The 14,178-nt window shown below is 46.4% G+C and overlaps 1 protein-coding gene across 1 annotated transcript; it reads right to left on the bottom strand.

Moving 5' to 3' along the window:
- Nucleotides 1-11,026: 11,026 nt before the first annotated feature.
- Nucleotides 11,027-12,986, bottom strand: LOC112920600 (somatotropin). Its single transcript, XM_025999417.2, has 5 exons — nucleotides 12,840-12,986; nucleotides 12,457-12,617; nucleotides 12,122-12,238; nucleotides 11,797-11,958; nucleotides 11,027-11,331 (listed from the first exon to the last, which is right to left on the bottom strand). Exons 1-5 carry the CDS (start codon nucleotides 12,847-12,849, stop codon nucleotides 11,131-11,133), a joined length of 651 nt encoding a protein of 216 aa, XP_025855202.1. The 5' UTR covers nucleotides 12,850-12,986; the 3' UTR covers nucleotides 11,027-11,130.
- Between the last annotated feature and the right edge of the window lie 1,192 nt (nucleotides 12,987-14,178).

The following is a 14,178-nucleotide window of genomic DNA, read 5'->3' as shown; positions in this document are numbered from 1 at the left end:
CAGGGCAACAGCTTGTTTGACTTGCCCTTAATACTAAAGTTCTGACCTCCAGATAGAGGTCTGCAGCCTTCCAAATTGTAGATACTAGCAAGAAAGAAGACAGCATCAGGCATCAAAGTGAAAAAAAAAAAATCATTCTTTTCAGAACTTCCCTGAGTCTGGGTTATGAATTAGGTATAAAAATAACCCTTTGATTTCAACACCTACAAGGCAGTGTGGATACAATTGTGAACAAAAGAGTGTTCCTGCCTTCTACAAGCTTATAGTCAATGAGGGAAGCCAGAGCAAGTCAACAAGAAATCACAATTGCACCTTAACTCCCATAACTGGGAAAGCACAGGTCTTTATGAAAACACCTGACTCAGGATCAAGGACGGCTTCCTTGGAGGAGATTGGAAATACTTGTTTGATTTTCTAAGACAGCACTCCCTCCACCCCCCCATCAAGTGACCTCAGCCTCAATTTTTCCACTAAATACAGTAGCCATGGCTCTCTCCTCAGGTGAGAAAATTACTCTTCTGAATTGAGCACTTAGGGGAATAAGGCAGTGGGTTTAAAAGAAAAGAGTATAGAGCAGCCTAATCAGGAATCTCCAGCCATTTCAGTGTCGGGATCTGCTGCATCAGGTCTGTAGTTAGCTCACAGAGAGAACCCACTTCAAGGGCCCCATGCCCTGAGGCACTTTGGGGGCACCTGGAAGAGCCTAGAGGCTTCTGCCTTTGCTTCTCACTGCCACTTGGTGTCACTGTTGACAGGCAGTCCTACAGGGTCCATAAAACCTCGTACTTTCCAGGTCCACTGCCACGGATCTTTCAGGGAGGACAATTCACTTCCTCAGGGCTTGATCCAGCTAGGGATGATTCCTTGCATGAATTTCCAGGGTTACAAATCTCACTACTTTAGATTCTCTATCCAGTAAGGCTCTTCAGATTTCAGTAGGCCCTTCCCTATGTAGTCTTGGAAACTTTGGTCCCTCCCTTTCCTTCTCGAGAGATCCACACAACCAGGGGGCAGGCACCCCCTCCTAGTCAATTCTTAAAGTACAAAAGATTGCTTTAAGTCTCTTTTCCAGAATAATAAAGCTGGTCTCTGCCCACTCTTCTAAGGGAGACTGCCTTTTCTTCAAGGGCCCCACCCCTAAAAGGTTTGCATATACTCTTTTTCTGAACAATGGGCTCACACTTAAATGCAGTTACCCTGATTATCTTCAGAGGAAGAGAGCTAACTTTAATACTCCAAAAATGTATCCTCTTAAGAAAGTCAAGGTGACTTTCTGTGTCTTTATAGATCCGAGAAAAACAAGTTAAATCTTCAGTGGGACCTTCTTACTATAGGGATAATAATACTATTTACCTATAGTAAAGGCAGTAAATACTATTTACCTACTATAGTATTATAGTTGAAAAGAAATGAGATAGTATTTATTAAAAAAAACACTAGCACGGTGTTGTACACGTATTCACAATATCAATTTTATTACACTAATGATGCTGGTGGTTGTCATATCCATAATCATAATAAACTCAAAGCAAGAATCAGAAGACCATAGTAGCTATGGAGGGCCACCAAAAATCACATACACCACGGACATCTCTTTTCTCATTTCCATCATGCTCTCTCTTCCTCTTCTATTCCTTTCCCTCTTTCTTTCTCTACTTTCCCCCTTTTTTGTTCTCTATGATGTAGGATTACTAGTAGGATGACTAGTTGTACCAATTTGCATTGAGCTAAGGGGTTCTGAGACACTAGAATTAGTCTCATGCAGATCCGGACAATTAATGACCCTTACACTGATATCACAAAGTATTTCTCATGTTTGCTGGGGCCTCCTGAATTAAAGCTGCGAGGCAAAGTATCACGTTTGTTTGACCCAGAAGACTCAGGTCCTGTCATTCTGAGGAGGACTTGTGAAGAAAGGGAAGAGTGGCATTTATGCTCTCAAATGCATATAAAGGATCGAAACACAGTATGTGTGCTTCAGCAAAGCTGATGTAAGTGCTAGCCTTAAAAATAAAACTGCCCGTTGTTTTGCCAGAAAAAAAAAAAAAAAGTTATTGGAGAATAGCAGAGAATTGCAATCCAGGACAAGTAAGCTATAGCAAAACCCTAGGCAAGTCTGCAGAACAGAAAAGAGGACCTGCTCCTTTATACAGAGGAAAGGGGAAAGTTGGGAAGGCTATTATAAACAAAAAGTCCATTGGAGTAAAGTGGGAGTTGGAAGTATGGTGGCTTCTCATTGGCTGGGCTGTTGCTGGGGGAGGAGGAAAGCCTTTCCTCCTCCTGAGCACTTGATAAAGAAACATCCAGAGACAAGGTCTGTCTCCTGTTGGGTCTGCAATTGCCAAGTGATAGGGTGTGAGAGGCTGCCAGCCTCCAGGATTCCACCCCCCCTTTTTTTTTTAAGATTTTATATATTTATTTATGAGAGACACACACACACAGAGAGGCAGAGACACAGGCAGAGGGAGAAGCAGGCTCCCTGCAGGGAGCCGGACGTGGGACTTGATCCCAGGTCTCCAGGATCACGCCCCTGGCCAAAGGCAGGTGCTAAACTGCTGAGCCACCCGGGCTGCTTTTGTAAAATTTAAATTCAATTAGCCAACATTTCGTACTCAATTCCTTTCTAAACAAGATTTCCTTTTATTAGTTTTCACATTTCTCCCTTTTGATCAAGATATTTCTTTGAAAGCATCACTGATCAAGAGTAGGGTCCTCCACATGTAGTGGTTTTGTCCCTCAGTACCAAGAAGGACCTTTCCCAGTCATCATGTCCTAAGTTGGGGGGAAAGGACCTAGCAGTTGGAAACCACTTAAGCCACATTTGAGTAATAAGGAAGGTGAGTAAGGAGAGTTCTCAGGTACTGCCCATCTGTAGTCCGCATTTATCAAGACTGTAAGTGCTGGAGATCATCTCAAAGCATTCAGTCAGCATCACCTTATTGAGTATATCATTTTTAAAAGTCTGATAGGCAACAAAATAACAAAACTCAAAATAATTATACAAAACAGAAAAAGTGACATAACAATTGGGCATTGTATGATGTTTCTAAACCAGGACTAAGTCTGAAAATAGCGAATTGAAAAATTTATGTGCACTTACTCAGGCTTAGGGGAGAAGGGTTCTCCTTGTGAAGGCAAACCGGGAGTCATGCATGCCTTCTGGAAGTCTCTGCTTAAAGTGACCATGAAAGCAGAATAGTGGATACTGCAAGAGTACACTGAGAGAATGAACCTGGTGCATTTGGGAAGATACAGTGTAGGAATAAACATGAAGCAATAGCTGATGAACTTTTTGCAAAACAGCCAACTTTCAAAGCAGTATTGTTTTCTCAAAAGAACTGTTTGAACCAAATATGATATTGACAATACAGCCTCAAAGGTTGCAAAGACCATGAAGTTCAGAGACCATAAATTTGGATAAGAGTCTAATTCAGATGATATTTCAGATGAAAGAAACCTTTTGTGAATTCCGAACCTTCTAATCCTTCAGGAAAAGCAAGTGTAAGATGAATTTGTCCTGGGATCATGATGAGGCTGTTCCCAAAAGCCCATAATCAAAAGAGATTTCTCCCTTTCGGATGGGCTTAGGATATGCAGACAAGGGCATTATCTTTCCACAAAAAAAGAAGCAATAGTGAGAAAAATGTATACAGGCCTGTCCAGACATCTCAGGAAAGTGGTCTCATCAGATGTCATCTGCTTTAATTCTAGGAAACCTTTACTGTCAGGTCACCAGAGTGCATATAGGTCCGGTCAGTGTTTGGTGCTTTCTTTAGATGTGTCATGTGAATCCAAGAGTCTATTCTCTGGAGTCTGGTGGCATAAGGGTTGGTTAGAAGTTCCTGATAAAGTTCTTTCCAGCAAAGTTGAAGAGAGACTTTCCAGAGGCATCTTTTTTCAACAGATGAAACTCTAGGTTGCAAGGTGTGAGGCTTAAGATTGTCATCTCCCTGGAGCATACTGTGAAAAGACTGTAGTGAAGTAGTTAGGCCTTTGCAAAATAAGTGTATCTCCCTTTGTCAACTGGGGGTCAGAGGAGGCAGAGGCCAAGTGTATCAGACATCCTGTGACTACCTCAAAGGGTGAGAGTCTGCGAGTTCCAGAGATAGTAGATCTGAGATTTAGGACTAATGGCAATGCTTTTGGCCAACATATTTGAAGGATTTCTCCAAATTTTGCCAATTGACTCTTAATAGTGCCATTAATCCATTCAACTAACTCCGAGGACTGAGGATGGTACACATAGTGAAAAGTGCTGTTCCAGCCAACAGCACAGACTTAATGAAGCACCTGACTAGCAAAATGCGTTCTCCAATCACTATGCAGTTTTTGAGAGGGGTTCCTCAGGTAGGGATAATTTTTTCTTTTTCTTTTTTTCTTTGGGCGGGGGGGGGGGATAATTTTTTCTAACAGAATTTTAGCCACAGAAGCAGCACTGGCCTGTCCCAGTGAGAAACGTACAAACCATGACTAAAACATTTATATCCATGAGAAAGGGAAGCTGAATGGAATCCATTGGAACAATCTGGTTTTCCTGGATTATACTTTACACAGGTGGGACAAGAGAGGTAGGTACTTTTTGTGACCTTGTTAATAGTTCCCCACCAATATCAGTTCATGAATGCTATTATTTTGTCAGTAGACCAATTTTTTAATGCATGTACAGTGCTACATAATGTAGTAGGAAATTTAGAATTTCTGATAGGGCCAGATTGTTATATGGTCCAAACCAGACGTCTCTTTATTGAGGCAACAACTACTAGATTTCCAATATTGTTTCTTCCTCTCTGGGGCCAATTATTGGGTATCTCTGGTCCATTTTTCCAAATTATCATTTGGGAGAACATTGCTTTGGAACATGACAGAGGTGTAGCTTTTGGTCTCCTCGGGAGCACTGTTTTTGGCCGAAGTACAAGTGGGTGGTTTATTTTGGCCTCCAGGGAATTGAGGCTCGAATGCCCGGGACTCTTAATAATAGCCAGAGCAGCCAGCAAAGTATGGCATCTAATAAATTTTGGACATAGAAGCCATTTTTAATTTTATTCCCATTGGAGGTAAAGACTTTCCATTATATTCCAAAGTCATGAGCAACTCTCAAAGCACACCAACTTTCAGTTTAAATACTAATGGTTTTATCCTTAGCTAACTTACAAGCTGGAGTAAGACTGTATCATTGAGCCTGTTTTAGCTTTAGTCAAAGCTGTTTTAGCCAAAGCTAAAGCTGCAGTCTCAATGATTTTAAAAGGAGTTGCTATAGCATGCCCAGCACAATATTTACCATCCTTTAAATAAGAACCATCAGTAAGGGGCACCTGGGTAGTGCAGTTGGTTAAGTGTCTGACTCATGATTTCAGCCTGGGTTGTGATCAGGGTCATGGGAAGGAGATTTGTGTCAGGCTCCAAGCTCAGCATGAATGGAATTGGCCTGGGACTTTCTCTCCCTCACCACTCCCTCCCCCACTTTCACTTGAGGGCTCTCTCTTTCTCTAAAATAAATAAATCTAAAAAATAATAATAATAATAAAGAAAGAACTATCAGTAAATCATGAAAAAACCTTCATTGGTTAGAGGAGTTTCCTGTATATTTCCATGGGGGAGAAGTTGTCAAAAAGTAATCTGTCATGGGACACCTGGGTGGCTCAGCAGTTGGGTGCCTGCCTTTGGCTCAGGTCGTGATCCCAGGATCCGGGATTGAGTCCCACACCAGGCTCCTTGAAGGAAGCCTGCTTCTCTCTCTGCCTAAGTCTCTGCCTCTCTCTCAGTCTGTGTCTTTCATGAATAAATAAATAAATCTTAAAAAAAAAAAAAAAAAAAGGAATCTGTCAGAATTAAGCTGTTGTGAGCGGTTTTGTCTGGGTCTAGATGTAGTTATTGTTTTGAGATTAGGTGCCCTAAGTATAAAAACTGAGTTTGAGCAAACAGCTTTTTTTTTTTTTTTTTTTTGAGACTTCATGTCCCTTTAAGGCCAAAAGTTTTAACAGGTGGATGCTGTCTCCTGTGAAGAGGTTTGAGAAAGGGAGCAGAGAAGTAAATCATATACAAATTGCAACAAAGTAGAGCCTGCAGAAAACTTTCTATCACCCAAATCAGCTTTTAAGGTAGTGAAAAGTAAAAAGGACTCTGTGTATAACTCCATGACTTACTGCCCAGGTGCGCTTCCATTCTTCTCAAGTGAAAGCAAAAAGGTATTGGCTGTCCTTTTTTTTTTTTTTTTTTTTTAATTATTTATTCATGAGAGACACACAGAGAGAGGCAGCGAGATAGGCAGAGGGAGAAGCAGGCTTCCCATGGGGAGCCCAATGTGGGACTCGATCCCGGGACCATGAGCTGAGCCAAAGGCAGCAGTTTAACCACTGAGGTACCCAGGTCTCCCAGTATTGGCCATCCTTATCAATGGAATGGTAGAAATGCACGTACAGATCGATTACAGTGAAAAATCTGCCTTCAGGGAATGGATGTCAGTAGCATAGGGGGCTTAGGAACAACAGGTGCCAAGCGATAACAATGTTATTTATTGCTCAGAGGCCCATCTTCAGCTACTGGGCTTTCTCAGAAGTAAAATAGTGGCATTTTAGGGACTAGTGCAGGGGATAATGAGGCTCCAAGCCTCGTAATCTTCTATTATAGCCTTGATGCCTTGGAGGGCTTCTTTCTATAGTACTGATTCATTCTGAGAAGAGATTTGGGGGGATCTATTCGAATCCTGATGGGAGGTGCACTGTGGATTCTGTCAGTATCACCTGAAGATGTTGCTCATCAAGAGGATGATAGCTGGGGTGCCTGGGCGGCTCAGGGTGTGATCCCGGAGTCTTGGGATCAAGTCCCACATCCGGGTCCCTGCAGGGAGCCTGCTTCTCCTTCTGCTTGTGTCTCTGCCTCTCTCTCTGTGTATCTCATAAATAAATAAATAAATAAATAAATAAATAAATAAATAAATAAATCTAAAAGAGAGAGAGAGAGAGAGAATGGTAGCTGATCCAAGAGGAACAAATGATATGGCCCCCCAGACTTTGCTAAAACGAGATCTTAAAACAGATTCTGAATAAAGCCTGGAGAGCTCAAACACAAAGAGAACAGAGCTCAAAATCCAGCAGAAAACTTATGCTCGAACTCCAGGGTCCTAGAGAAAAAGCAGTGAGCCGGATTGGCTCCATGGCTACGAGCATCTGTTTGCTCTCCAGCCTCAAACTGTTTGAAGATCTTCTCTGGAGCCCACCCATGATCACTAATATTAACCTTAAAAATAAAACACCAGTTATTGTACCAGTAAAAATGGGTTTATATGGGAATTACAAAGAACCACAATCCATCAAAAAGACTCTAGAGCAGAATCATAGGGAAATCTGCAAGACAAAGCAGAGGTCTGCCCTTTTATAGAGGGGGAAGTTGGGAAGGCTATTGTAAACAAAAAGTCCATTGGAGTAAAATGGGAGCTGGATGTATGGTGGCTTCTCATTGGCTGAGTTGTGAGTGTCTCTCATTGGTTGGGCTGTTGCTGGGGTAGGAGGAAAGCCTTCCCTCTGGCTGCCTGATAGTAAAGTGGTATCTGCAAGGCTCACCTCTTTCTATCGGGTCTGCAATTGCCTAGTGGAAGGGCATGGGAGCTCCTCCTACTGGCCTCCCAAGTCCATTCTAAACTAGGTTTCCTTTTATTAATTTTCACAGAAGAAATTCAAGTTAGAGTAAATTTAGATTATTTGAGGTTCGACTCAATTTAAAAGATCATATGGAGTCAGAAAAACATTATTGGGGGGGTGTTTCAAGATTACTTGAGCTCTATTAAAATCTCTTTGACAAATCTCACTGACCTTACTTTTTAGGAAGATGTTTTTATTAGAAATTTAAAAAAAATTTTTAACTCGTGGTAAAATATACATAAAATTTACCAACTTAACTATTTTTTAAAAAGCATTTTTATATAAACTCTACACCTAACGTGGGGCTCAGTGCTGTACCAACGGAGTTAGCCAGGCACCCCCCCCCCCATCTTAACCATTTTAAGTGTACAGTTCAGTAGGGTCAAGTACATTCACACTGTGCAGCCAGTCTCCAGAACTCTTCATTTTGCAAAACTGATATTCCACCAATTAAACAATTCCTCATTCCCTCTTCCCTCAGCCCTGGTAACCACCATTCTACATTCTTGTCTTTTTGAATTTAACTATGCTAAGTACCTCATAGAGGGAATTCATACAGTACTTGTCTTTTTTGTTACTGGCTTATTAGAAAATTTTTAGATGACTGTTTAGAATTAGAAACAGAGAGAGGGCAGCCTGGGTGGCTCAGTGACTTAGCGCTGCCTTCAGCTCAGGGTGTGATCCTGGAGACCCGGAATCGAGTCCCATATCAGCTCCCTTCATGGAGCCTGCTTCTCCCTCTGCCTGTGTCTCTGCCTCTCTTTCTCTGTATGTCTCTCATGAATAAATAAATAAATAATCTTTAAAAAGAAAAAAAAATGGAGCCACAACTGACCCAGGTCTTCATCCCTGGTGGACCCAGATATCTCATCTTTGTGGTCTCTAACTCAGTGGTTCTCAACTTTGTTTGCACATTTGACTCACCTGGGGGGTTTTTAAAACCACTCCTTCCTGGATCCCTTCCAGACCAATTAAATCAGAATTGCAGGGAGTGGCGGCTAAGGCAAGAATTGTTTAGAAAACATTTCGGGTGTTTCTAATTTGTGACCGAGGGTGGCATCCACTGCTTAATTGAAAAGCTGAAAGGCAGAATAGCACTTGCCAAATCAAAAAATTTAGGGGAGGTGGTCTTTAAGGTCTTTTTAAATTCTGAAATTTTGCAAGCTCAACTAGCTTCTTTGAATTTCTCAACAAGTGGTGGCCGGGTTGAGTCTGCTAAACCCAGGAGAGGAGCAGAGGCTCACTGGACTGTGGCTCCCCCTGCAGTCTACTGCTGTCATGACAACGCCACTCCAGAACCGTCCCACTGGTAGCTGTAACACGCCCCTGTAGGCACCGTTCTCCTGCCGCATTCATTCAACAAACCTGATTTTTAAAGATGGCTCACATTTCCTTCTAAAACATTTATCCAAGCTAAGAGATCATTATATTTGTGCTCATTACATCAACTTCTGAAGTATATGAGATTTCCAAATAATTCTAAGATCAAATGAGGGATAGTACAGGAATCTTCAGCTTAATGTAAGAAATACTTCTCTAAAACCAGGGCAGTTTACTAGAGCAAGTTGCCTTGCAAAATAGTGACTCCTTTGACACTTGTACACAGTGAGTATGATCTGTAAGGGATGCTATGGAGTAAGATTCCTAAATGAGAAAGAATTAGGATGACCTGTGAGGCCCTTCTAACCGCTAAAGTCCACGATTTTAAGTCAGACAATAAAAGAATTATCTATGGCAGATTAATGGTTTCTGAGCCAAGAAATGGAGCTCTGGGTTCTGATTATTCCAGCTTTCAACCACTCCCCAAGGACTTACTAAATGTAAAATATCCAAAATAAATACAGGTGAGTTTTGTTTTAAAGAAAATTCAACACCATATATAAAAACCTGAACTTTTCAGGAAGATTAATTGGGACATCTTAACTGACTTAACATGACTTTTGTATTATACAAGAATTATTGGTTTTGTAAAATCATGTTTGGATAATATAGTCACTCTGAGCATCTAAGTATTGATTTATATAGGTCACTCCCTAGCTAAGGTGCTTGGGTGACCAAAGACTTAACTCTAAAGTGTTAACTTTAGATTAGTTAATTCAGTGCAAAACAGCTGCAATTTCTTGAGTGCTATAATGTGTCAAACACCTCAGAACCACCATTTTATCGAATCCTGACATTAGCTTTGGGAGGCAATTTATTACCATCTCATTTTATAGGTGAGGAAACTGGGTCCCAGGTTAAGTAATCTCATGAAGCTAAATTGAAATCCAAATATTTCTGATTCTTTCCAAGTTATCTCAATCTGCTGCCCTTAGAATAAACAAATTGCTCACTGACAGCTTGAAGAGCAAATGTGTTTGGGTTAATTTTTGCCCTTAAAAATGTTTTCTATATGGGGGTGCCTGGGTGGCTCATTCAATTAAGTGTCTGGCTCTTGGTTTCAGCTCAAATCGTGATTTCGGGGTCGTGAGATGGAGCCCCAAGTCAGGCAACATGCTCAGTGTCCAGTCCGCTTGAGATTCTTCCCCCTCCCTACCTCTTCCTCTACCCCACCCTCTCTCTAAAATAAATAAATAAGTAAAATCTTAGGGGAAAAAAATGTTTTCAATGTGAATTAGTCACTAATGTTTAGAAATTAGATTTCACGTGAAAGCCTGGATATCCTGTGTGTCTTGAAAAATCCAAAGGTCTGGCAGCCCAGCCCCAAGGTCCTGAATCAGGACAAGGCCAGATAGGCCCCACCTTAGCAGGGGACTGAGTTCTCCAGGTTGCTGGGGTCCCCGAGCTCTGGGTTGTATGCCCATGAGGAAGCTGAGCATCAGTTATGATTTATCCCTTTACATTCAGCCCTCCCTACATTTGTAATTATCTACCTGGCACCTGCTGGTGCTGTATTTGCAATACTAATTTGGTGTCTTTCTTCCGCTTCCCTTGCCACCATTCAGATCCCAAATATTCTGTGTCTGTTTGTCCCAAAGCCAATTTGTGTTGTTCCCATTTTCCAAGAGTAGGGGGGGTCTAATGTGTATTCATCTTAAACTTTCTGCACAAAAGTAATTCTGATTTCTCTGTTTTCTCCCATGTTGGGGTGTTTTGCTTCTGTACTTAATAGCTTGTCTTGCTTTCCATTTCTTCCCACTCTTGGGTGCTCCATCTGGTGGTGTGGTGTGGGGGGGAGAGGAATGCCTCCAGGTACTTTATGGGGGTGGAAGTGCCCAGAGACCTGGGACCTGGGGCCTGGTCCGTGGACTTGACATGTGACAGGGACGAGTGACTGTGACAGCTTCTTTCCAGCCCGGGAAGAATCGGGTCAGTCATGGTTCCCAGGAGGCCCCAGTTGTCTTCCCAGCCCTTTGCCCCATGTAATAGCATGACACCTCCTCAGGTGGTATGATGCAACTTAACTTTATTAGGAAAGCACAGTGGACCCTGGAGCGGCACTCCCCAGGGTTGGGGGAGGCTCTGGGGAGGGGGTGACAGAGATGCCCAGCAACTAGAAGGCACAGCTGCTTTCCACGAAGCGGCGACACTTCATGACCCGCAGGTACGTCTCGGCCTTATGCAGGTCTTTCTTGAAGCAGGAGAGCAGCCCGTAGTTCTTAAGCAGCGCATCGTCACTGCGCAGGTTCGTGTCAAACTTGTCGTAGGTCTGCTTCAGGATCTGCCCGGCCCGGGGACTGCCATCTTCCAGCTCCTGCCGAAGAGAGGAGGGAAGGGACGCCAGGGTGGCTCAGTGGTTGAGCGTCTGCCTTTGGACTCAGGGCGTGACCCTGGAGCCCCAGGATCGAGTCCCATATCGGGCTCTGTGCGGAGAGCCTGCTTCTCCCTCTGCCTGTGTCTCTGCCTCTCTGGGTCTCTCATGAATAAGTGGATATCCTTAGAGAGAGAGAGAGAGAGAGAGAGAGAGAGAGAGATGGGGCAGAGAGGCCCTGTCCTTGGCCGCTGCTCCTTCCCTGTCCCTCCCCACCAGGCTCAGAGAAGGGCAGGGAGGATTCACCCCTGGGGAACGAGGAGGAAGCTCTCTCAGGGGTCCAGGCTGGACGGCTCACTCCAAAGCACCCCCGGGGCGCTGATTCCCAGCCCACACCATCCCCCACCGGTCGTCTAAGCCAGCGAGGCCACCAGGCCCAGGGCAGGGGACCCACGTGGCCATCCCCACCCGCATCAGGGCTTGGATGCCTTCCTCCAGGTCCTTGAGCTTCTCGTAGACTCGGTCTGAGGTGCCGAACACCAGGCTGTTGGTGAAGACCCTGCTGAGAAACTGCACGGGCCCGAGCCACGACTGGATGAGCAGCAGGGAGAAGCGGAGCAGCTCCACGTCCTGCGGGAAGAGCGGGCGGTGGGCGCCCCAGCCTGGCCGGGGGGGCGGGGGGGCTCCCGCTGCCACCCTGCCACCTGCCCCCCGGGGAGAGGCTGCCCAGGGCCTGATGCCTGTGGCGAGGCGGAAGGAGGGAGGCCCCTGGGCGGCCGCCCGGCCTACTCACGGATCGCTGCTGGGCCTCGTCCTTGCCCGTGGGGGCCGGGATGGTCTCCGAGAAGCAGAAGGCGGCCTGCGCGTTCTGGATGGAGTACCTCTGTCCCTCGGGGATGTACGCCCGCTCCTGGGGACAGGCACCCACCCAGGCCCTCATCGCTGCTTCATTCGGAAGCCCCCTCAGTTTGTGCTCCGCCCACAGCCTCTTCCCTCGGGGGGAACCACCCTGAACTCCTCAGTTACCCCCCCATGTCCCCCCCCACCCACCAGAGTGAGGGGCAGAAATTCACCCTTTCCTGCCACCCTCACCCCCACCCAGCAAGCACCCCTGCCTGGGGAGCTTACAAACTCTTTGTAGGTGTCGGCAGCCAGTTGGTGCAGGTGCTGGGCCCGGAGCACGGCGTTGGCAAACAGGCTGGACAAGGGCATGGCCGGGAAGGCGCCCACCTCCTGAGGCCAGGGCAGGCAGAGCAAGGCGAAGGCCAGGAGCACAGAGTTCCGAGGGCCTACACACGGAGGGGCACGGACGGCGGGCAAGAGGCCTGGTTCCTGCCAGCCCTGCCCCAACCCCGCAGGGACCCAGAACCTCTAGCACTGGGCCACACGTCTGGCCGTAGCTGTCTATGCTCACACTCAGCAGCCCCAGAGCCCGGGGGTAGCACCCCCAGCCATCTGCAGGCCCCCCTCCACCTCGCCCCTCAGTCCACACCGAGCCCAGGGGGACTTACTTGCAGCCATCGCAGCCGGGGTGAGCCGTCCACAGGACCCTGAGCGCTTTGGGGAGCTGGCTGCTGGGATCCTGGAATCGGTTCCTTGCGGGCCCTCTTTATACCCTGGTCCCTTCCCTCTCTCCCTCTCTCCCTCCGCCCCCACCTCTTCTCTCTATACATTTATTCATCGGGCCACTGGCCGCTCTGTGCTGATGGATTATGTAGAGCCTCCTCCCTCTTGTCCTGTTCCCGCTCTTCTTGGGGTCGTGTCCCCCAGGCCTTCCCTCCCTTCTTGCCCCCCCGCCCCACTGTCACTAGCCCTGAAGGCTGTGCACATGGGGATCTCAGCTTGAGACATCACCCAATGTATCCTCATTTCCAGGGGGAGCTGGCAGCAAGGAGGAGCCTGAGTCCAGGCTCTGGTGAGATATCACTGTAGGGTTGTCTGCCCAGGTGAGAAGGACCCAACCTGGCCCCCAAAAGATGGGGGGGGCATGTCAGGCTGGGTGTGCTGCAAGAGCTGCGCTACCTTTCCTCACCCTCCCATTTCTCTTCCCAGCACGGCTTCCCTCTGTCCACCAGAGAGAATGTGTGTTTGGGGAAACAGAGCCCAGAACAGCCATGGATTCTGGGGTTTCTGGGCACAGTTCAGTCCCAGATTCCACCTTGGCCGCTGTCACCATCCCCCTGACACTTTACCACCATCCGACCACTTTGGCCTGAGGCAGCTGGTGCTGGACACTCACCTCCAGAGGACCCCAGCCCCACTCTGTCCCATTTCCCTGACATGGGGCACACCCAGGTGGCTGGGGCAGAGGACCAAAGTTGGAGGTGTCCCCCCCGCCCTGCTCCTTGAACCTGCTGCAGACCCTGCCACAAGGGCTTCCCCAGCCCAGTCACCGCCAGAGGATCTCAAGATTGGAAGATCCCTTGAGGGCTTGGGTCTCATCCCCAGCAGTGCAACTCCAGGTACAGCACCCCCAAAAGATGCTCTCTCCAGCCACCCTAGTCTCCTCCCCAGCTTTCTTCTTTTAATATTCATATAGAGCTCATCATTTGAGACAGCATGCCTGTGCATTGTCACATTTGACCCTCACGACCATCTCGTGAAGGCGATATCATTACCACCCCATTTTACAGAGCAGCTGACCGAGGCTCAGAGAGCCTTGCTTGTGAGAGCCTCAGCCTCAGCCGACCTCCAGAACCTTGCTCTTCCCATGTTGATCATCCCAAACCCTTTCTCCCGAGCAGACTTGGGCGGGCCACTCAGTTATTTTTTCTTCTAAACGCCTCTCTCAACACAGGGATCCTGCCCCTAATCACTAGGGTCCCTGCGTCTCATTTCATCCTCCCCTAA

The sequence above is a fragment of the Vulpes vulpes genome, chromosome 2 (assembly GCF_048418805.1).
Source record: "Vulpes vulpes isolate BD-2025 chromosome 2, VulVul3, whole genome shotgun sequence".
NCBI classification, from domain to species: Eukaryota; Metazoa; Chordata; class Mammalia; order Carnivora; family Canidae; genus Vulpes; species Vulpes vulpes.
Note: the sequence above shows the minus strand (reverse complement) of the source record. Positions and strands in the feature narration are given on the sequence as shown.